The sequence below is a fragment of the Sinohyriopsis cumingii genome, chromosome 8 (genome assembly GCF_028554795.1).
Source record: "Sinohyriopsis cumingii isolate HCF-2022 chromosome 8, ASM2855479v2, whole genome shotgun sequence".
Lineage (NCBI taxonomy): Eukaryota > Metazoa > Mollusca > Bivalvia > Unionida > Unionidae > Sinohyriopsis > Sinohyriopsis cumingii.
This window is the reverse complement of record NC_142968.1, coordinates 20,215,415-20,240,123: the sequence shown is the minus strand read 5'-3', so window position 1 is coordinate 20,240,123 and position 24,709 is coordinate 20,215,415. Positions and strand designations below refer to the sequence as shown.

At 40.9% G+C, this 24,709-nt stretch overlaps 1 protein-coding gene across 1 annotated transcript in view; it reads left to right on the top strand.

Annotated features, from left to right (window-relative positions):
• Positions 1–598: 598 nt before the first annotated feature.
• Positions 599–24,709, top strand: part of LOC149793095 (cathepsin L-like peptidase) — a 30,715-nt gene continuing 6,604 nt past the window's right edge. Inside the window, exons 1-6 of the mRNA XM_089967000.1 lie at positions 599–754; positions 1,440–1,576; positions 3,962–4,067; positions 5,303–5,455; positions 5,742–5,865; positions 8,997–9,097. Of these exons, the coding sequence (XP_089823126.1) occupies positions 746–754; positions 1,440–1,576; positions 3,962–4,067; positions 5,303–5,455; positions 5,742–5,865; positions 8,997–9,097 (630 nt within the window). The 5' untranslated portion in view covers positions 599–745. The remainder of the gene's footprint in view (positions 755–1,439; positions 1,577–3,961; positions 4,068–5,302; positions 5,456–5,741; positions 5,866–8,996; positions 9,098–24,709) is intronic.

Below are 24,709 nucleotides of genomic sequence, written 5' to 3'. Positions count from 1 at the left end.
GACCGTATCAAATATTCCATTACAAGAAGAGAGATTTGTCTTCTGTTTAAGCTATATTAAATATGATACATATAGAACGTTTATTTTCAAGAGTTGTCGGAGATTTTAAAGATTACGCCATGAGCGTAACAAACTTACATGATGTTGTCAATGTTTTGATTGGATAATTGTGTTGCTGCTGTGCATATTATCCAATCAATAAAATTATATCAGGATTAACATGTGACTGCCACTTCCGATCGGCTGGCATAAAACGCTGGCAGACCGCTTAATAGTAAGTCTAAGTTTACTGTGCCCGAAGCATAGTTTTCAATATTTCAAACTACTCTTGGAAATAAACTTAATCTGTCTTCCACCATGCAGCATATTTTACAGACTTCAAAGCATAAACACGAAACAAAATGGAACGTTTGATTTTGGTCTGAAATTTGTCTTTTTTCTGGCAATATGTCGAGAATAAAACTTCAGATGGTTTTAGGTGGGAGTTGCATATTTTATCTATATATACATGTCATATATATTAATACAATCCGTCACATCAGCAAGTGGGACCAATCGAGCACACTATCACTATCATTCACATTTCAAGATCCGGGCTGCTCAGAAGATGGGGCTTTTATCCGGGTTAGATTAAACTTGGTATCTGCGTAGACTTTATTAGCATCCTTCCGGTGTTGTCATCCTCAGGAAATCACTGAACATCGTCTCATATGATCCTATTCAGTCATGCAAATACAGTTGGAGGATGCATTCGGTAAGTCGGTCATTACTTTTAATCTATATTAATCGCATCTATTGTATCATTAACTTTTAAGTATGAATTCATTTGGCTTGAAATAATATAATTTGTGGTATTTTATTTCAATGGAAACTTAAATGTGCATACTTTAGGATCGATGTTTTCATGCCAAATCAATGAGTATAACTTTAGGATGACTGATTTCATGCCAGATCAATGTACAAACTTTAGGATGATTGATTTCATGTCAAATCAAAGCACGCATTTTAGAATGACTGATTTCATGCCAAATCATTATTTTCAACTCTTATTTGAGTACTTTAAACTTCGTTTATGTCAAATGCTTCAGGGTGATAAAGGTGGCTAAATTAGTGAAATTTCGCACAAGTATCAATTCATAAGTGGATTGATTGCTAGATTGATTACTTGCATAATTGCTTGATTTAGAACAATAAATTGAAAAGTAGATAATTTGACTTATATTTAAAAATATATTGATCATACTCTGTAATATCGAAACAGAGCAGCCCAAGGATTCTCTCTCTCTCTCTCTCATATTTATAAACCAGTCAAACAACGAATAATAATTTGTCACCGAAAATCAAAAGCTGGCGGATTATGGTGTCAAGGGAGATAATTATGAAGCTCATCATTTAAAATCTAAGTTCGTCTGCATTCGCTGTCTTTTTGCTCTTTTCAGCTCACAGTCCATATAGTAACCGTGTTCCTGTGCTTGAAAGTCGCAGATGGGCTCAGTGTAAGCGCCCTGAATATTGGATGGCAAGAGTTTGTACGGATATACAACAAGACTTACAGGGCCCACGAGGAGCCCGTAAGGTAAAGTGCTAATTATGGAGATACATTAGGTATCTAAGATATCTTAGTCTGTATAGTGTCTACTTTTAGTTTTATTTTGAGCAACATTAATCTCGAGCTTGTATATGAAGTTATATTGTACGTTCAAGCATCATGATTGTACTGGGTAGTTTCTTTACGTCAATTAACGTGAAAGTAAAAGGAGATGCTAATAAATTCCGTACTAACAATATGGTTAGAATGCTTGTGACAGATATCATCATATCTAACGAAAGCGACAATCTTTCAAATGTAGCGGCTACAACATATCACTTCCGCATGCATGCATGCATCCATACATACATACATACATATGATTGAAAAATTGTTAAAGCTACGCTTTAAATCCAATTCACACACACACGCCTCTGTAAACACCAATGTTTTGCGGTTTTTATTCTTAATTCTCCACTAGTTTTTTAATTCTGTCCATGCATTATAAAGCACATTAATACGATAGTTTTTTATCTGGTGTATATAAGAACAGCTCCAGGATTTCGTTTTGATGGTTCTGTCCGTTAGATCAATTTATCGATGTTGACACCAATTCCAAAATACTGATACCTTTATTCTGAAGAATCAGTAGGACCGTTATAGTGAAATACTATTAGCATGTAAACAAGTCCTTGTACATCTATTTCTGTAATTGTAACCTATTGCAAGTGTGTATAGTTCAACAATTTCATGCCCATTTACTTATCTATGAAGTTTAATTTTTATATTTTGTTTCTTTTGTCGTATGTTTTCTGCAGATATATATTTCGCTAATTTATGTACCTGTCCAAATTATGTACTGAAGGTCTCTTGGGACCCGTTTTCAGATGAAATGATTCAACAGTACAGACGAAGAAGAATGAAAAACACTGTCATCCTTATTTTGTTTGATACAACAAGATTTATTGTTCTTAACCCATTCAGGCAAATTTACGGATGAGTTTCCTCTGGGTCGTTGGCGTTTATCTATGGACACAGTTCTGACAAACGTCCATTTTGCACTTTCAATTATTTCCAGTCCAAATAAACGTTCAACTATTTTGCCTCCTTGGTTATGGTCATAGATCCTGTTCTTTGATAACATTTCTATGCTCAGCATTTCCTCCCTTAGTGGATAATCGTTAAATATAATGAAGCTTTCACTGAATCAGATTGAAGAAGTTTCTACTGATGACCCTCTATGAAATTGGTGCAATGGCCTTTAAAAATTCGTACAATGTTCGATGGTTACATAGCCAAGTCTAGTTATTTTAAACGAATGTTACTTTCTTCATTACGAATAGGTTTAACTGTTGTTTATTCATTCCTTAATATGTTTATTATCAAAGGCGTGTTGACATAAAACTTCAAAATTTCTTTGGTATTGGTGCAAATATTACAGAATCTTAATTTTGATTTATTAGTTATATATATTTCAATATATTTATCTACTTTTAATGCTTTTTTAGCTATTAAATCCTTCACTATTATAATAAATGCCAGCTGAAGGCTGGCTGCCCTCTCTGGTCTGTTAAATCTATGGGGGGAGCTATCTCTGGAGTTTGTGTGCGCCAGACCGTCTCGTGGGACAGGTTTTATCGTTCCTTCTTAAAATGAATTGGGATGGTTGTCATCTTAAGTTCTTACGTTAAATTAGACGGGATATCTACTGAATGACTTTGAATTTCAGTTTGAATTTAACCCCTCTGGAGCCCCGAGGTCTCAGCGAATGAGTAGGAGCTTCGAAAGTAATGTAACTATCGTCAAACAGCACTCAAGAGCCTTGAGCTGCACCACAGTTTCAAAAGCCCAATAATCTGAAGTGATGTCATCTTATTCTTTTGGCACTGAGTTGATGTGATACTCCTTTGATTAAATCCATTTGGCACAATTACACTGGCGTACTTAAACGAAATAACTGACCTGATGGAGCAGGTGTGAACAGTTTAGTTTTTTTTGTGTTTTATTTTAAATTCTCTAAGACATGAAATGAATCGATCCCTTTTGTAATTAATCGTCTGACAATTCATTAATATGATAGAATGCGTTCTATCTATATACTGTCTAATAATGCAAAATGTTATAATTTTATCATGCCGACACATGACCTATAATCACAAGTAAATTTAACAGAGCTATAAATACACGATGCGCGTCCGATGGGATCAATCCGCCAAAGGTGTTAAACGAAGATGAATCCTCATCAATCCGGTCTTGTTCTTCAAGACGTTGTCTATAACTGTGCTAAAATGCCCTCGAACCCTTTTGCTTTCTCAAGACGGACAGTTTGACGGACAGGTGGACAAAGTGAATAATTAGGATATCGTGATGATTCCTGTTGATTTGGATTGCATTATTACCTTACCCTCCTGAAAGATATGCGTTCTTATACAGGTACTCCGTTTGGAAGGACAATTTTCTAGCTATCAACAGGCACAATTCTAAAGCTGACCAGGGCTTTCATACATACTGGCTGGCAATGAATGAATACGGAGACTTGGTGATCTCTCTCTCTCTCTCTCTCTCTCTCTCTCTGTATATATCTTATTCTGTATGTGGACACGTTTAGTATTTATGAGAGACAGGGAACAAGTTTGTTTCAAAACAAAGTAAACTTAATTTTTTTAAGTGAATTTAAGTGCTCCGTACTTTATGTACATCTTGCGTAAATTCTTCTGACAGATTCAAACCATGTTTACAAAACGATGTAACATGCCGCCACATCAAAATTACGCAGTTTTAAAAATATGGACTTACTTCACAAATCAAAGATAATGATAACAATGTAGAGGACTATTTTATGTATGACCAGTTAATTTGATAGGCAATACTTGCAATCATTCTAATTATTATGATTATCTTTGCGTCCCGTGTCTGCCATTATATCTGTGGTCATCGACATCCTATGTACTTATAAAATTAATATTAATTAATTAGTTAAAATTAAGAAGATTAGTACGCACTTGGTTGCAATAGAAGACAACGATGCTATTAACACTTAGGCTAAATTTTGTGCTTGTTGATTGGATGCTTGATTGCTTGCAAAGTTGAATGGATGGTTGGATGGATTCTGAATGCTCTTTTAACACATTATTGGCAATAGCATGCCGAGGAAATAAGAACTAAGGGCTTTTACCGAAATACCAGAGCAAGAATTCGGGCTGGCATATGTAAATATTGAAAGCGTGACCTTTAGATTAAGAGCTGGACGCGCTTGCAAATTTGCTACATCGTCTCCCAAATTCTGTTTGAACAACAGTCGTTTAAGCAATGAGGTGGCAACTACAAATCTCTACTGGTTATATTACCGAAGACGACAACAAGAAGACCATATGAGAAGAGGACGAGGGATTTTATCAAAAGAATAGATAATCTATATGATGAGATGGCAATATTAAAAACAATATGCCTTCTTTGGTCGCATAGTACAATTTAGGAATATCAAACAAAGGAACTTATGTGGAACAATGTATGTGTGAATATGGCTGACTGTATTACTGTTTCCTCTATTCCCATCATTTCATAATATGGGCCTAGCTAAAGTATTCATTTTAGTCAGAGGTACATATTACGAAAGGTAGTCGAACCTACCTAACAATGTTGAGGACTCTTTTATGTATGACCAGTTAATTTGATAGGCAATAATTGCAATCATTCCAATTATTATGATTATCTTTGAGTCCCCGTGTCTGCCATTATCTCTGTGGACATCGATATCCTATTTTCTCTTTTCAGACAAATGAAGAATATTTTCGACATAGGACAGGTTTAAAAATCAACGCCAACATCGAGCGGCGTGGACTTGTTTTCAAATACACCAATTTGTCAGAATATCCGAGCGAGGTGGACTGGAGAAGCAAAGGATATGTAACACCTGTCAAAAATCAGGCTCGTATTTTCCTGCACATTACTGGATTTCTGGATAAAGAATCTCCAATAACAAGACACACACACACACACACACACACACACACACACACACACACACTGCGAGCAATATCTGAATAAAAATAGAAAGCGCGTTGTTCAAAGGGGAAGATCATGAAAACCCTAAGACTGTGCAGTACGGTTTTGATTAACAAAGGCGATACGTCCATTTTGTATCATTTGATTCCTATGATTAGTTGACTAGTTGATTGAGTGTATATGTGATTGATTGCTTGATTAATTTCAGGGAGGATGTGGAAGCTGCTATGCATTCTCGGCCACAGGGGCTGTAGAGGGTCAACACTTTCGGAAGACCGGGAAACTAGTTTCTTTGTCAGAGCAAAACATTGTCGACTGTTCATTTAAAGAAGGTATTTTGACACCCCGTGAATTATATCTAAAAGACAAGAGTTCGGGATTTAAACGATTAAAAAAATAATAAAGGCGAGATGGAACATGCCTTTAAATATAGTATAACGTGTTATATCAACACAGCGTTTGTCACAACACTATCGACTTCTGATAATACTGAGCTCACGATTGTTCATCTAGATGCCAAAGCCAACGTTATAATCACATTATGTTGAAACTAATTATGTTATTTCATTCATTTGCATAATAACATCTAACATGTCAGATTGACATAATAGCGTGATCTCTCTATGTAAAATTAATTTTAGTGCTAGTGTACTTAAGTAGTGTGGTGAGAGATAGCAGCGGCTTTATTAGGAATTATTACATGATAATTATAAAGCATTTCAATTCATTGGCAGTCATGTAATAAATCTAGTTAAAAATACTTATAAACAATTTGATTTACTTGTGGAATTTTCTAACGTTAACTTTAATATTGATTATGTGATAATAATGAACGATTTTCAATTAGATTTTGAATGTATGGCCGAAATTCGTTTCTGTTGAGATGTTCATACTTGCCACTATGACAGCTCTCTACAACAGCAATATCTGCATTCATATATTTTGAATCCTATTCACATCACGTGACCTTAGCCAATAAGAGCTTGTCTTCTCAGTACTAGCCAAGGCGGAAACCAAGCAAACTATTCAAACTGCATGGGGAAAAGCCTCTGAACACAAAATTTAGACACAAGTTGTGTGTGTGTTTGTGTGTGTGTGTGATTTGGATTTTTAACGTAGCTTTAACAATTTTTCAGTCATATCGCTACGATGTCTGCAGTGTGGCATTTTTTAGTGATGTCTAGCACTGGGGCATCATGCCACAGACATGTAGCACGATGTCCCACCCAGTCACATTATCCTGACACCAGGCCGACCAGTCCTAACACTAACCTCTTAATGCTGAGCGCCTAGCGAGGCAGCTGTTAGTACCATTTTTGTAAGTCTTTGGTATGGCTGTGCCGGGGATCGAATCCACGACCTCCCGCATCCGAGGCGGACGCTCTAACCACTAGGCCACCGCAGTGGTACAAATACAGTTAAGTTGTAGTCTCAATGTCCGTGGTGGATTTATTTAATCTTAATATTATTTGTGAATTCATACCTATGATTCAATAAAGCTGAACAAAACAGACAAGTTAATTTCGAAGCAAATCGAGCGTAAGTGCAATATACTGATGATGCGATGAGTCGAAATAAGGTTCGAAATAGTCCCCATCAAATCCATACTCATTTGCACATTAAAGTAAAATAACAAATTCTACATGGTAAAAACCTACAATAATGATGTAACATAAGTTCTAACTTATTGTTCAAACAAACGTTCGACAAAAATGCGATTCTTCGGCTGGGCAAATTGATTCCATCACTGTCCTGCGTATCGCTGTTTAGGTAACGAAACTCCACGGATGATTGAAGTGACTAATGGCTAACATCATATATTCCATATCTCAGAAAGGTAAGATAGTTCATCTCCTAAACTATTCATGCGAAATTCCTTGATACTAATGATAACAGCATGAAATTGCAAGGACCAGAACAAGTTTTTGTACTCATGCTTAGTATCAAGCACAGAATACACATCAATAAGAAAATGTACATATGTATCTAACGGGGGGGGGGGGGGGCATGCGTACTGCATTCTTAATATCATACAGGTATTACAATATACATACTCTTCAGATCTATGTTAGAGAGTATCAATAATATCCGTCGAATCGACTTATTTTCAAACCAGTGTTTGAGTGTATCCATACGAACAACCGACTTATTTTTCAAATCTGTCTTTGAGAATACCAACAGGACCAACCGACTTATCTTCAGATCTGTGTTTGAGAATACTCATACAACAAATCAATTAGCCTATATCAGTTGATTCAAATTAGAGAAATATTAAAAATACCTATCAGTTCCAAAGAGCCATCAAGATATTTTTTTTTTTTTTTTTTTTATTTTTTTTTTTTGTTGCGGGGGGTGGTCACCCTAAAGCGGAGAGTAGAATAGTTTGAAAAATTGTAATATACACGAAATAATTAAATAATCTACCTTCATCCACCTTTAACAAGAATGTACATCTGCTTAATAAGGCCTGAGGGTGGGAGGCAGGTAGACAGCCTAAATGTATGCAAGTGATATCACTAAGAGAATGAATGTTGATCCTGTCAGTACAATGGCAATGGGATTTAAAGAAGATTTGACAGAATGTTAAAGGTTAAATGATTGTTGTTACATACAAGTACATCCTACTGAAGTGACTTCCCACCGTTTTCTTTGATACATATAAGCAGTACATCCTCTGAGGAAACTGTTCGTCTGGATGTTAAAGCAAGGTGGCTGCGAAAAATCGATAAATAGATTATGACAATGACCAGGTACTGGATGGATATGATGTTGTTAAGGAGAGGTGACCGTTATGGATATTGGACTGTACCCTATAACTAGGGGAGTAACAACGGCTCCGCGGGACCCTGTCATGCGGATAATGGAGGGAGGCCAAATTTGATGTTGCGCCACTGCCTCTAACCTTTATTTTCTCCTGAGTTTGAATAATACTTTATATGTGGTTCATCCACACATGGTGTCCAACAGTAGTTGAAATTTTGATATATTAAATCAAGATAAAAAAAATATTGTTGTTGGTCTAAACTTACAAGGTTGCTATCTTAATTGCAGGCAACCATGGTTGTCAAGGAGGTTTGCTATCTTCATTGCAGGCAACCATGGTTGTCAAGGAAGTTTGCTATCTTCATTGCAGGCAATCATGGTTGTCAAGGATGTTTTGCTATTTTAATTACAGGAAATCTTGTTTGTCAAGGAAGTTTGCTATCTTAATTGCAGGAAATCGTGGTTGTCAAGGACGTTTGCTATCTTTATTTTCAGGTAATCATGGTTGTCATGGAAGTTTGCTATCTTAATTGCAGGAAATCGTGGTTGTCAAGGATGTTTGCTATCTTCATTGCAGTCAATCATCGTTGTCAAGGAAGTTTGATATATAAATTGCAGGAAATCTTGGTTGTCAAGAAAGTTTTCTATCTTAATTGCAGGAAATCATGGTTGTCAAGGACGTTTTCTATCTTATTTGCAGGAAATAAAGGTTGTCGAGGAGGACTCATGGATAAGTCATTCACTTACATCAAAGACAATAATGGAATCGACACAGAAGAGGCGTATCCATACGAAGCCAGGGTAAATACACTCTTAGTATGATAGCACGCGTACTTATTCGACCATTTAACATCACATGGAACAGTCTACTTTGTTGATTTAGGTCTGTGTAGACCATTACGAGGTTTTACACTCAGATGCGCGGGTATAGAGTAATCGTAGTGTCTGTCCGCCAGTCAGTACGGCACTCTTTAGTTCAACTAGCTCTACAGGTTTTAATGGATTGCCATGAAACTTGCTAAATATCATGACGTCACCTGAAGATTTGCAAATTGAACAAATCACTTTGCTACTGTAACTTATATTAAAGTTAATGCCCTTGTTTTATATCTTGACACAGTGTGTGTTACACTCTGGTTACCACTTCATCCAAATGCAAAATGTTGTGTTCTGGATGAGTCTGTTGTTAAGAATGGACGAAAAATAATAGTAACGAACCATTTTCCTAAATTGATGCTTAGGGATGTACAAAGCTGCCGAATTCCAGGCTTGCCTTTTGGCGGTGTGACCAACGATTCTGTTCTGACTGAACGACTATCTTGTTCACTTCCAAAAAGTGAAGAATATGTTGTAGAAACTTTATTAATTTCTTGAATTCGCTAAATTTGTGTTTGGCAACGTGTAATGTGCTTGCGTCTTGGAACACTGAACTACACGTAGGCCCTATCCACCATCTTTTCATTATCCAGTTGTACACTTTGTTCACAACCAGGTACCTTGGGTCGTCAAGACTAACCATGGTATCCGAATGACTTTGTTCGCAACAGCAACGTCACATGACCATAACGTTGCCAAAACGGCGAGTAAGTGATCAAAGTGAACCATTTTCATGGTTAGATCATCGCCTATGCCTTGCCTTTATTCACTCATCGAAACATAAAATATGCATACTATCATTATATTTAACAGACATTTGTGTCAACAGGATATAGACAAATGGGGAAATGGTAAAAGTCTTATACGTTAAACTATAAACTGATACGATATCTTGGTATTAAGATGCGCGTGTGTGTTAGTGTGTGTGTGTGTTTATACATGCACACACACAAACATATAGACGCGCGCCCGCGTCTTTTGAGTAGATATTCGAAAATATTTCACGAGTGAAGTGGAAACATTATTTTATAACTAATGTCGAAGCTTTCAAATTCACTAATGGATGACATATATATATATATATATATATATATATATATATATATATATATATATATATATATATATATATATACTCAAAATAAGCAGATTTTTTTATTATATATGTTTTGAAAGCAGACACCTTTGATTTTCATGTAGTTTCACTATTCTGTACGAATGCCATTAACGGCTACATGACTACGTCGGGATTAAAGATGCTATTAAATTTAACAATAATTTTTGGACTGTGGCGTTTTAAACTTTTTGCTTGCAGTTATAATGCTTCTAACTGTGGGACAGCTAGGATTAAAGCGTTTTTTGCTGCATCAATCATGCATACGGAAAAAAGAGATTTTTTTTAAAAAAACAAACAAAATGTAATGTATTTCATGCGCGGACTGACACTGTTGAGCTGGAGTAACGTAGAAACACCACAAAGCAGTTGTATCCGAACGATTTGTAGCGTAACATCTTTAAGCATCAGAGTTTACTTCTAAGGATTTTCATTCTTTGTTTTGTTCATCTCTTCATTCCACAAAGTTTGGTCTTGTCAGTATGAGACGCTGTATCCTAATTTCGATTGCTACTTAAATTAGGTTTGCCATCAACACTAACCAATGCTCGATTTATCCATTGTTTTCAAACACGGTTGTGATGAGAGTTATGCATTAAAATGTTTCCTACTGTGTATCTAATCACGAGTTGTTTTATCCTTTTAAAAATGCGTACCGTTTGTTGTAGACTATTAAAGATATGCTAAACTGTAGCGATTACACATAAGTAGTGAATGAGGCCACCCTAGCCTCATTGGGAATTATCATTACAGAGACCCCTGGGCCACTCCAGCCTCAATGGAAAATTAACATGGAGAAAAATCGTGGGCCACTCTAGCCTCAAGGGGAATTGAACATGGAGAAAAAACCCTGGGCCACTCTAGCCTCAAGGGGAATTGAACATGGGAATTTTTTTTAAAATTTTTTTAAAATTTAAATTTAAATTTAAATTTAAAAAAGGGGTAGGCAATTGAATAAAGTCATTCTCTTTTCGAGAAATATGGCTGGCCCTGAAAAGGGCCTTTGGGTTTTCTTCTTCTTCTGCTTCTAATTTCTTCTTTTCCTCCACCAACTTCTTATTTTCTCTCCTACACTCTTTCTCTTCTTTTCTTTCTTTTTTTTCTCCTCCTCTTCTTTCTCCTTGTCTTCCTCCTCTTCTTTCTTCCTTTTCTCATTTTTCTTCTTCTTTATCAATTTTTTCATTCCATTTTCTTATTCTTATCCTTTCCTCTTCGTCCTCCTTCTCCTCCTTTATTTCCTTCATCACACCACTTATCATGTCCTTTGCTTTTCTTAAGTTGTTAATTTCCATGTTTACTCTATGCGGACTATAAGAATAGTGGTCTTCATTGAGTCGTACTAGCATTTGTTCTATCATGCCAAATTGTCAAGGACGTCTTGCAATGTTTGAAATTTATCGAGGTGGTTCGAAGCCATCTTCTCTGTAGAATGGTTTGAACGACGAATACTGTGGGTTCTTATACTAAAAGCGCGAACGTGATGGAAAACATCCCCTAAGACATAAAAATTGATCTTACCTAGATCATGACCGAACATCGCGCGGACGTGAAGGAAAACATCCCCCACTTTTCTCATTTCATATAATAAAACCCAAACTATACTCTTCACATACGCTAAGAAACAATAAAGAAACCCATAATCTACTATTCACACCAACTTACGTGAGCAGTTACAAACACAAACACAAACACAAACACATACCCTCTAAGAAACAATAAAGAAACCCATAATCTACTATTCACACAAACTTACGTGAGCAGTTACAAACACAAACACAAACACAAACACATACCCTCTAAGAAACAATAAAGAAACCCATAATCTACTATTCACACAAACTTACGTGAGCAGTTACAAACACAAACACAAACACACAAACACATACCCTCACACTATCTTAAAAAAGAGTCAGTGTTTATATTCACACTACTCTACCTACACACATTGGCAAATCGATTGTTATTTTTTTTCTAGAGTATTGGGTAGCCCTTAAAAGGGCTGGTTTTTTTTGAACTCCAGATGCACCTATCTAATGGTTGCACCTTCCTGGCCTGGCGCCACACACGCATCTTCTTCCCCAGTCTCCTTTCACCTTTCTTCTGGGGAGCGCAGAGGGAGGATGATTCGCTTCAACACCCCAATCCTCTGTTTCGGGAATACTGTACGACATCCTCTCTTCTATTTTCTTTTCCTCCTCTTCCCTCTGTCTTCTTTCCTCCTCTTCCTTCTTTATTCTTTCCTCTTCTACTATAGCCTCCGCGGCCAGTTCATTTAACAGGCGCCTGACATATTCCAGATGTATCTGGAGTTCAAGAAGTTTGCTTATTCTGCTATTCATTCTTGTGTTGATCAATCAACAAGGGTAGCTAGACTGCCGAACGAGTTTCAATTTATAGTGAAAGCGCGGACGTGAAGGAAAACATCCCCCTAAAAACATAAAATTGATCTTACCTAGATCATGACCAAAAAACAACAACGCGCGGACCTAAAAGAAACACTCACTCACTTTTTATGCTACCCATCACTATTTTAAAATTTTTTATAAATCACTTCAATAGACTATTTACATACGCAAAGCAATCCTATCTAACTCCTAATCTACACCTCAAACACCAAAAAAGACATTATTTTAATCTACTATCCATACCAACCTACTTAACCACTTACAAACACAAACACACAAACACATACCCTCACATTTTTTAAAAAGAGTTAGTGTTTATTTTCACACTACTCTACCTACACACATTGGCAAATCGATTGTTATTTCTTTTCTAGAGTATTGGGTAGCCCTGAAAAGGGCTGTTTTTTTTTTGTTTGCTATGGCATTCTTTTTTAGTTTCTAAGAATGCGATGTCCTCTGAGGATAGACTTTCTGGCGATAGGTCTGCTTCTTCGAAAAGAGAAGAAGAACTCTTTGGTGTCGATACGACAATCGACAAAGCCTCTGTCAGCTTCAGATTGCTGTTGCTGTTGCCGTTGCTGCTGTTGCTGCTGCTGCTGCCTCTGAAGTCTGTACTTCTCCGTCCATTCTTCTTTCTCTCTGTTCATTTCTTCTCTGAAGAGCTCTTCTATCAGGTCTTCAGTGACTTTTAGCATTCTCACATTCTCTATTTCTTCTGGCTTCGGTATCAGACTGTGTTTGACCCTATGCAAATTCACGTAGGCTTCGTTGAGCTTAGCTAGTTTGGAGCACATCTTCGTAGGAGGATGAGTCGACAATGGATGGTTAGACTGGAAACAACCCCAGTTCTTAAAGTCAAAGCGCGGACGTGAAGGAAAACATCCCCCACAAGGTTTTACATTATTGAATCGGGTGGTCTGAGCATTTCTTCTCATAAAGTCGATGATATCGTCTTCCAAATGGGGCAATCCGTACGAATCGAAATATTCCACACATCCTTCTTGAGGAAAGTAGACGGCTACCCAGTGGGTTCCTGGGAGATGACTGTCGTCCGTGTTGATCACGTAAGCTTGATGGTCTTTAGGTTTGCGATGAGGGAGTTCATCTTTAGCACAGACGACAGGATTCCAAGAAGCAGTATACGAACTGTGGTTCAAAAGGTAATAAAGTTCCCAGGTATCCATTGATTTGTGTGTTGTTTTCTTCTTCACAGATAATAATAAGTCGTCAATTCGATCCTGACTTTTTGCTTGAAAATGTCTGACGAATAAACCGTTGTTCGTTCTGTTTCCTCACTCTGATTCAGGAGAGCTTCGATACGATGGATCTCTTGAGTGGTTAATGGTGGACAAGAATGTTCACGCAAGTCTTTATACCACTGATGCAACACGTCTTTGTTCGAGATGAGACTCCAAGCTTCGTCCAGATACTCATCCAATTTTTCTTCTTGACTTAACATTAGGCATTTATCATGTTGAATTTGACTGGGATAATCGTTTTGACATCCATAGCAATTTTTCTTGACCAATTCTGTTATTTTTTCAGCCAAGTGTTTGGCAAAACAGGAGACTAAATGGGCTTCTTGTTCTGGCCATCTCGACTTCATCATGATCACTTCTTCTTTTTCCAGGGTCTCCTCACATTTCATGTCCAAAGTTTCTCCACTAGGTAAAGAGGGACAACAGTCTTCCATGGTTTCTAGTAATCTAGGATGACTTCTCTCAAACTGTTGATTTCTATCGTATTATCGAATTCGGCATACAGGATGACGTTCACCGTTTCATCAGGGTCTCGGTCTTTAAACTGAATTTCCACACGAATCTAGCCGGATTTTATAGGGTGGAAATGTCCCTCGTCGCTGCCTTGGTCTGGAGTGAAATCAAAAGCCCACAAAGCGTAGCCTCCTGCATAATCCTCGTACGTAATACCGTGACTGGTATTGGTTCCTAACTGTCCGGTGGCTTCGTACAGGGACAAGTACGACCTCAAGTAATTCTTCTTGGTAAAGTAGGGTTCGAAAGGTCGGGTACACAAGGTCTTGCCATCGCGACTGACTTCGATCTTGGACACGCCAAAGTGTTGAAAGTAGAAAGGATTTTTTTCGGCAGCTCCGTTGAAGGCTGTATTCTCGACGATACCAACGATCAAACGTTTGGGTAACTGTCCTTGGAACAGATGATCTTCGATCATGGATCGCTGTCCCTTGGGAATGGTGAAGGTTTTCACTTCCACGCGTCGTATGGGATACTTGGCGGTCGTTCTGCTCAACGTCTGACTGATGTCGTTTCCCACTTTAGGTAACACTTCCACACGGCGTACGTAGAGTCTGGCTTCTTGGATTTTGGTTTTGTAACCGTCACTATCAGCCAATAAATGGAAAGCGGTACTGCTACTATTCAGTCTCAGGCGGACATCCACCCCGTTCAGCAAATACTTTTCTTGCAACCACATGTCCAAATGCAAACGATCCATCAGTTCTAAACTTGTGTCGACTCCCGTGATTCTCTTTCTTCGTTCTACAAATCCATCATTGTTGTCTTTCTTTTCATCAGTTTCCAATATTTCAAACTTGGTAGGTTCGCCAGCTTCCCATACCACACAGGCATTGAGATGAGTGTTCTTGGCATCTATTCCGTACGTCAAGAGATTTTCCAGGTAGGCACGATAAGGGTAAGTATCCATGCTGCTACTGACCAGTTTGTTATTCAAGTACAAGTCCACTCCACTGAACAAGGAATGCATGAAATTGTTGACGGGAGCTACTGCTTCATCGTCTATAGGACCTCCAGTCTTATCTAGAATTTTGACTTTCAGGTACAAGTAACTGCTATTCAGATCGATGTAATCTTCGGGCTGTCCTTTGATTTCAAACTCGATGGGAGCGGAATCCGTCAGTGAGGAGACGGGGTGAAATTCCACCCACTGGGATTCTTGCATCGTCATCATGGTAGGGGGCATGGCAAACAGATCCAGTTCCGACTTGGAACAAGCGCAAGACTCTCGGTGCATCATTTTTTTGTTCTTTCTCAATAATCGAAAACGTCTAAGTCTCGAACGGTTCTTCTTTTCTTAGCCTTTCTAGCTTGAAGTCTGGTGAAAGGGTGTTTTCTTCGTCATCTCTTTCTGCCTTGTCCTTGCTGAATGCCTGACTCGGTAGCGTGCAGGGCATTTATAGGTGTGTCTCGTCGGCCTAAAATGTCTTTGCCCGTTTGCAGCAAGACATTTTTGCCTGCGCTCATAAAGGCTATAATAATATCCTGAGAGAAATAAACAAGTGATAGGTGGTGTACTTTTGTGTACGGGTTTTCTTGTCATATTTGACATTGCTATCCATCCACTGTTGCATTTGCTCTTCATAAACTTCCACATCAAAAAAATTTTGATTGGGAAGGACATTGAGGACTTGGGTCGGGTGAATGATTTCTACTAAAGCCACTTCCCAATGGGCTTCGTGATCTAAGGGGATGGCCTGAGGTAATTTGGCCGTGTAACAGCACAACGTGTTGTGGGGAAACACCTCCATGGAACTGTCACTGGGTTGTTGTTGTTGTAGGGTTTAACGCCATTTTTCAGCACAAGATAGGCTATACATGGCGGCCAGTATAATTGGTGGAGGAAGAACCCTGGAAAACCCCGGGAAGAACCACCGACCCACGAGAAGCTACTGGCAGGCTTTCTCACGTACCAACGTTAGCCGAGGCTGAGACTCGAACTCACGCAGACAGAGGTGAGATGGCAGTGATCCGTAACAGTGAGCGCTTTAGACCACTCGGCCACTCGGGGCCCCCTGTCACTGGGTAAGGTTAAGTAAAATTGGTTTTGGTGACTCATAATTCCAGAGTTCTGTGGCTGTCCGAGGGGTTACTGGACGTCAGAGGCGTGTCTCCGCCCAAAATGGGGTTGTGGTTGTGGTTGGAGTGGTGACTGGCACTGGCACTGGACACAAGGTTCCCGTTGGAAGAGAATTTCAGGGAGGGATTGGGAAGCAGGTAACCGATGCAACTGCTCAATAAAATGGTCCACAATTGTTTGTCTCCTTGTTGCAAACTCAAATTGGCGATGGCTGCCCCAATGACACAATACACCACGAAGATTTGGCAGAAAAAGACGATTTGCGTTTTAGGCACACGTTCTCCACACCACACCCACAAGGGTTGTTTTTGTAAATCTTGCACAGAAGAACTAGGTGAAGGAGGAGTGGTCGACGTAGCTGCGTCTGTGTGAAAAGGCATGATGGTCACTTCTTTTTATAGTCGATGACTTGCGAAGCGTCGATCCAAGAATCAAAACTGGGTGGATATCCTTTCCAACGTACTTTGACTTCTTTGACACGTCGTTTGCCCACTTTACGGGTTCTGCGTTCGAGAATGCTTTCGATGTCGTACACGTCGTCTTCTTTTTTGGTCACACGTTGTAACTCGGGCAAATAAAACGTTCCGTTGAGCACTTCTCCGTTCATGTCTTCCAATTTATAGACGGCAGGATGACGGCCATGCACTCGTCCAGTGACGCGAAACAATTCGGTCGTCCAGTTAGGTAAGTAACCATTGTCGAAAGTGCGTTTGGTTTTGCCAATGCGCACCCAATCTCCTACGGTCAACTCTCCCCTTTTCTTGGGGACAGCCTTCGTCGGGGACGTACCAAACAGGCGCTCAAACACCAACACTTCGTTCTCGGGAGTCACGTCTTGCGGGGCACGTCCGATGCTTCGATGGTAAGATTTGTTGTACGCTTGCACCAGGTGCGGTAAGATGTCGATGTACTTCAGAGTGTGGTGATGCGTAAAATATTTCCACATGCGTTCTTTCAAAGTGCGTTGAAAACGTTCCACGATGATGGCTTTGGTTTCGGGATTCTCGGTGGTAAAAAAATGAATGTCACGTTTCTTTAATTCTTTTTGGAAAGCTTGGTTCAGAAATTCGGTGCCTTTGTCCGTTTGCCATCGAAGAGGGTGACGACCGCTTTGTTTCAACACCCGTTGCAGGGCTCGCACTAACTCGCTGCTCGATTTGGAAGTCAAGGGCACGACCCAGGCAAATTTGGAAAAGACGTCGATGACACAAAACAAATATTTGTAGCCACGATTGTAGATGGCCAAATGAGAGACATCGGCTAAATCGGCTTGCCATTGATGATCGATGCCTTCCACTCGGGTGCGACTTCTGGCAAACTTGCGTCGAATGGGTTTATGTAAAGTGTAGGTAGCTTGTTCTTGTAACCATCGTTGCACTTGAGGTAAACGGAGACTTTTCAGTCGAGTTTTGGCAGCACGATAAAATTTTTGAACTCCTGCATAACCTGCAGGATGCGAGGGATCGTAGTAAATGCTGGCTAAGACTTTTTCCATTTTTTTTGTGTTTGTGTGTTAATAAGGCACCCACTCTTGGAGGATGCTGCTCTTTTTCTCTTGGGGTACTTTCTTGGATTGCAATGCTTTGCGTGTGCGACCGGCAATAGGTGTTGAAGAGGAGGAGGATGTCTGAGCGGGTGAAATCGGTTCTTGTTTCACTTCTGTCTTCACTTCTGTCTTCACTTTCTTTTTCTCTTGTGATGAAGAAGGGGTGGCCATCATCTTTTTAATCCATCCAATTCTGGAGGTAGGTGGTGTTGTTAACTTGCGTACTTTTTCTGGTGGAGTTTGAAACCCTTCTTCTTCTTCTTTTTCTGTCTTGGTCACTGGTAGTGATGGTACTGGTACTGATACTGGTGATGGTGCTGAACTTTTCATCAAGCTCTTAAAATCTTTCAGAGTGGGTAGAGCTGTTTCGTCTAAAGCTTTCTGGTGAAAGAGTTGCAGTCGTTGCAAAAGTTGACCGTACTTTTGCGATTTTTCTGTTTCGGACAAATCTTGGCGATCCATCAAGGACTGCAATTCGTGTTGTAACTGGGACATCTCGCTCAAATGGGGATTGGGAGGTAAATGCGGGGTGCGTTGTTCTTGCCACCGATGGTATTCCATCCATCGTTTGTAAGGCACTAAAGCTAGTTTTCGTCCTTCCATGGGGTTGTCAGCGGTCGATTCTGAGATCTTGGGTTTTCTGGAGGGTGACATCTTTGAGTTTTCAGGAGCACCAAAAAAACACTGATACCCTACTTGGTCACAGGCCTTTTTTATACTGGAACGCGTCGCCACTGATTGTCTTGACGTCGTATCAGTTTGAGGACAGGCATGACACGTCGTGCAGGGGTACGCAACGGACTAAATCGAGCCAGTTCTTGCTTGGACAAATCCAGTAAACTTTGTAACATGCCCGATCTTTCATGGACTTTGATTTTGGGAGAAGGTACTTTGTGAGCAGCAGCCACTGTCACTAAATTGGAGGGTCCTGCCACTGGGGAAGTTCTTTTGGGGGTCATCAACGGAGAAGTTCTTGGTGTGATCAACGTCTCCAAGTACTCTTCAGTTCTGGGTGTCATTAACGGAGAAGTGGATAAACGTGAGGCTGCCGGAGACGCAGTCACCGCTGTGGCAGGTCGTGGTTTGCGAGTGTAAAGTTGCGTCCTGGCCGAAGTGCCTCTCTTGCGACTAGTTTTCTTCTGTGGACTTTTCTTTTTCTGGGGACTTTTTCTCTGTTTCTTTTTCTGGGGGCTTCTTTTCTTTTTCCGGGGTGGTGGTGTTTGGTCAGAGGAGGGTCCTGCCACTGGAGAAGTTCTCCTTGGGGACCTGGTCTTTTTCTTCTTAGGGCTTCGTTGGACTTTTGTCTTGGGGATAACTTTGGGGGCATTAGGATCCGATCTTAAGAGAGAGCGAATGATGACCCCTCCTAGAGTACCACTCCCTTCAGGTTTCAAAATGATTTGTTTTTTGGTTTGAGTGTCGATGCGGGGATCGGCCAGTTGGACCAAAGCGACTTTGTTTCGATCGAAAAAGCGTTTGGTTTGATGAGGAATCTGAATGATTCCTTGGAGTAATTGACGTGCCGTCACCGTGAACCATCGTAAGACTTCTTTGAGACTAGCTTCTAAGACACGAGCTCGTGTATGTGGATTTTTTTCTCGACAAATGCCATACAAGGCACGAATCAATTTGACGGGAAGATGCGACTGAAGGGACGTCATGTTCGTACTGTGTGAGACAGACGAAAAAGGGTCTGAGGTTTTTATAGATTTTTTGATGGGGAGTGAAATGAAGTCGAGGACGGAGACGTGTACAGGACAGGCCCTCCGTCTTGGCACCAGTGGTGGAACAAGTGGGTACGAAATCGCAAATCCTCGGGAGTCGTAGGTTTCAAATCGACGAGTAAATAGGTGTGTGGCGTTTGAGTGGCATCGTCGTACGCCTGAGTCAGCCAAGGCGTTCCTAACTGTTTGGCTAAGACTTGCACTTGCGATTTATCTCGAGGGCTTTTAAACAAGACCACGTAATGCGCATTGAGACTGATGGTGCGATGGGCTTTACTTTGTTGAAACAAATTTTGGGTGATGTAAACGACACTGGCATTACGGTGATGCCCTTTGCGCGTGAACCACAGTTTAATTTCTTCTTCGTCTTCTCCTAACATGTCGTCGAAAATGACCAAATGGGTTTGACGGGAGTCAGAGACGATGCCGTCGTCTTCTTTAGGAATGCCTTCCACAAACACGATGGAATCGCCTTGACTTTCTCGCAAGAGGTTGTACGCCGATTGCCACTCTTTGTAACACCACACGATCCGTTGAGGTGGCCGATCGATCAAATGATGTTTATGTTCGATCAAACGTTTGACGAATTCGGTTTTGCCTGAACCGCTAGGTCCAGCAATGAGCATGTTAAAGGGACGGCGAAGATACAAAGCCTCCCAACTGGCATGATCTAAGTGTTCGTCGATGACTTTGACAGTAGAGGAAGAGGGAGCAGAGACAGCAGAGGTACCCATTGTGTGAGAAATGTCACTTGTGACACGAAAAACAAACAAGACAAGAGTTTATATACTTTTTCAGAACACGTTTATTGAATGTTTTTTTTAAACATGAATACGAAAGACAAAAATACATAAAAGCCAAAGGCTTAAGTACAAGAATAAAAGGCACATGATAACCATGAACGTGGAATAAAAACAAGTGTCTGTACAACAACCACATGTTTTGGGTAAAGTTCTAACCAGTTCTATAGTAGGGGGTAAGGTCACACAAGTGTCCTCCCGAAAGGGTCTTTCAGGCCTGTCCACGACAGTCCCGTCCTGGGTGACGGGTTCTTCTGGCACCGTCACTAACACGGGTTGAAAGTAACTTTTTTCCTTGAATAACTCTCGTGCATACTGGGCCACCTCTTGGGTCCAAGCCAAACCAATCTGGTTTCTTCTTCGTCAACGACATGGTAAGTTACTTCAATGAACAATGAACTATCGATCTTGCCTAGGGTTCCTTTTTATATACAGACCAATACCGACGTGACCGTACGGCAACGTAAAGTGATTGGGAAGTCGCACTCGCTTCTGGTATACAATTTGATAGACTTTTTCCAAGGGTCGACTGACGATGTGGTGAATGGGTAAACGTACAATCTTGTTCGGTTGATAGGTGGTCACTTTAAAGTTTCCATCCTCTCCCGATTGCAAGGCTTCTTTCAATACCCCAAAATTGACCACACGACTGGTACGATAATTCAGAGTCAGTCCTTTCACTTTGCACGTCGTGTGCACTTCTCCTTGTGGGTCCCGGTATTCGTAGCCGTAATTTTTGGGGCCGCCACTGACGAAACTTAGAATCTTGTCGTCGGGATGCTCGTCTGTCCAGGCTCCTAAACGGTCTCCTTCGATGTCAGGGTGATGTTGAATCGGGTGATGGATGTAAATGCAACTGTCCGTGTCAAAGTACAGGACGCGTTCTTCTAACAGTTCTAAAGCTTCGTACAATTTTAAGCGAGCATGAGCTGTCACGTAAGCCGCAATGATGACATTTCCAAAAGGGTCGTCTTGTACAAAGTCTAGATCTTCTTCGTAATTGACCAAGATCAAATCCTCTCGAACGACGTCCACGTGTTTCATGTATTTGGTTTTGTCGTGAATCATCTGGAAGTAGCGGGAAGGTTCTGTCAAATATTCTGTCTTGGGTAAACACGGTCGTTGTGCCATTTTACCCCACAAGCAATTTAACATCACTTTGGCAAACGATCGCCTGCCTTCGTTTTTTTTCGATGTGGTCTAAAGAGATGCCTTCTTGTTCGTAGTATTTCTCTTTGAATTCTATTTGGTCTTCGGGAGTGTGACACCAGGAAGGATAGCCACTGGCTTCTTGTTTCAGTTTCAAAAAGGCATCCACGTAGTCGGCGAAAATGCCTTTCTGAGTAGGGTCACCCTTGTGGTACTGTTGTGTCTTGGGAAAGTGGCAAATTTCGTACACTTCTAACAGTTGGTATCCCATGTCCAGAGCTTTGAACAATTCTACGCTGACCCAGGTTCCCGTCAAGGCCCGTTCTTCCTGGGTGTGCTGACAAGGCTGATCTTGGTTGCACGTTTCGGCACAAGTACGGCACAAGGGAAACATCAGTTTGCCTTGACAATGGTGAGGTAAGACGGGATGGTATAGGTTCGTGGGAGGCAAAACTTTACACTTGATCAAGCCTTCGTATTGTCGAATGTTTTTCAGGTCGATGTGTTCCGTTAACAATTGCGGGTGCCCTACAGGAAAGCGACAGTATTTGCACACGTAGGGATACAGTGAACACACGTCCAAGTATTTGATTTCTTCTCCTTTCTCTTCGTCGGCTTGGTACAGCAAACAGGTGGCATTGGTCCTTCCTCCGTACAAACTATCCCTCGGGTTCAGCGGGTCCATGAACTGGTAACTTTCCACGAGGCGTTTAAACTCGGGATCGGTTTTCATACGGTGATCGTACTCTGTTCCCACATTTCCACCACTTGGTATCCTTGCTGTTCTAACTTTAGGCGCTGCTGACAAGTGTCCTGGTACAAGTCTTCCATGGTTCGTTGTAAAAACTGATTTTTAGTGTCACGGTCAGGGTAACAGACGGGACATCCGTGAAATAAGCAACCGTTAAACTCGTACACGATCTTGGGGTTTTCTAAGTCTCAGCCATCGACCGAATATGTTCCGATGGTCTTTTCACCCCCTCCGTTGCGGGCATGCTGAATCCACTTGTCTTCCTTGTCGCACAAGTAATGTAACCAACGTAGGGCTTTGACCGAGTATTGACGTTTGACATAGTGGGTCGTTTGAGGGCTGATGACAGCCACGGTGTTTTCAGGCACGAATTGTTGTCGATACACTAAGGAACACGCTTTGGCAATGGTGCAAGCTTCTTTCAAAGGTTCGACCCCTCCGTGTTCCATGAACAGTTCTCGAAATTTTCCACAGCAACGTCGTAAAATGTCCACGTCGGAACGACAATACTTTAGCATTTCTTCCTGAAAGTCGAAAGGGTCCGAGGCGTGAGCCTGGTACCAAGCGTAGAAAGCTTCTCGTTGTTCGGTACGCATGTTGTCGGGGTCGTAATAGTGAGCCTCAGGTAAAAGGGGTAGAACGGCGTGTTGATTGGCTTCCGTATTGAAAAAGTGTGGAATGTACCCTTTAGCCATTTCTGTCATTCCAAACGTTTTAGGCATTCGGCTCAAAGGCATGGCCAAGTAACTCATCGAATCTTTAAACTGCACTTGTCCCACTTGCATGAAAATGATTTTGGCTCCGTTCAAAGTCACTTTAGGACGCTCGGTGCCTTGTTCCGTATAGTATCTGAGAAGAAACTGTCCATCGTATCCGGAGAAATTGTGAGCCATCACCGTGGCATGACGATGACAATCTCCGTAACGTTCGATGTCCTCTTTGCTCCACGTCTTGTCGATGAGGTTTAAGACCCATTGGGCAAAATCGGCTAACGTGTTCGGTCCCCGAAAGATTTTTTCACGCCCTCCAGGAATCTTGATGCAGTGAGGGCAATGACTGAACATAGGTTCTTGAATGCACTTCTCGCACGCTCGATGAGCCACGCAGAAATTAGGAATATGAATACCGGTCTCTTGCATGCATTCGAAATCGAAAAAGATGAAATTGCCTTTCTTCTTGTGACCGTCCTCTTTCTCTGGTGGAGGTTGGTATTTTTGCACGTAGCATTCGTGTTCCAAGTCCACGATGTGGTGACAAATGTGACATTTTTTCTTTCCTCGACATACGTGTGCCTTGGTACTGTTGGTACGTATGCCTTGTCTACACGTAGGGCACAATCTCAGGAGTTGACAAGCGCATTTCTGCTGTGAACCTTGCGTCTTCAGATGTTGTTGGTAACAGGTAGGGCTGACAAACGTGCGCAGACAAGTTGAACAAGGCACTGGTTCTTCGCTCAGACAGGGTGGAGAGGCCAAACATCCTGGGCATTTCAATCCACAATGCTTGTGTTGCTCTCGATTGTTATAACCAAAATCACATTTCTCACAGTAATATCTGTATCCCAGGAATCCGGTGATAGTGGTAATGGTATCGAAATGGTCATCGTGATAATAGACATGAATGTATTTTCCATCCTTAAAGTCTTGGCCTCGAAACAACAGAGGTCCGCGCATTTCTTGAGGGTGCACTTTCAAGGTGTAGCGTGGAGCTAGGGCATCTTGCAATTTTTGCATCTCAGGAATGCCACAGGGTGTGTCTTTGGACAGACCTGCTTGTTGCAACAGGAGTTCTGCTTCGTTTCGTTGTTTCGCTCGGTCCGATTGTCGAATAGTTTTCCAGGCTCTTTTCCATTCTACCGTGTCGTTCTTGTTGGCATAGGTTCGTCCCACCACGATGGCACGGGCTAAACACATCTGGTCTTGAGGGTTGTTAATTCGGACGAGACTTGTTTTGGTGTTGCGAAGGTCGTCCACCAATAAGATGTTTTTGCGTCCAGTCCCTTGAGGAGGAGAGACGTGGGCCATTTTCAGTGTGGCTTTACCATCGGTGATGTCAAACTGGTCATTAGATTGTTGTACGTGTTGAATCTTGTCCATGACTTTGGAAAGGGTTAGTTCTGCGGGTCTGCTAAACTCGATCCAAACAGGGGATTTCAAACCGTCGTGGTCTATGGATAGTGTCAAGCGATCGTCTTCT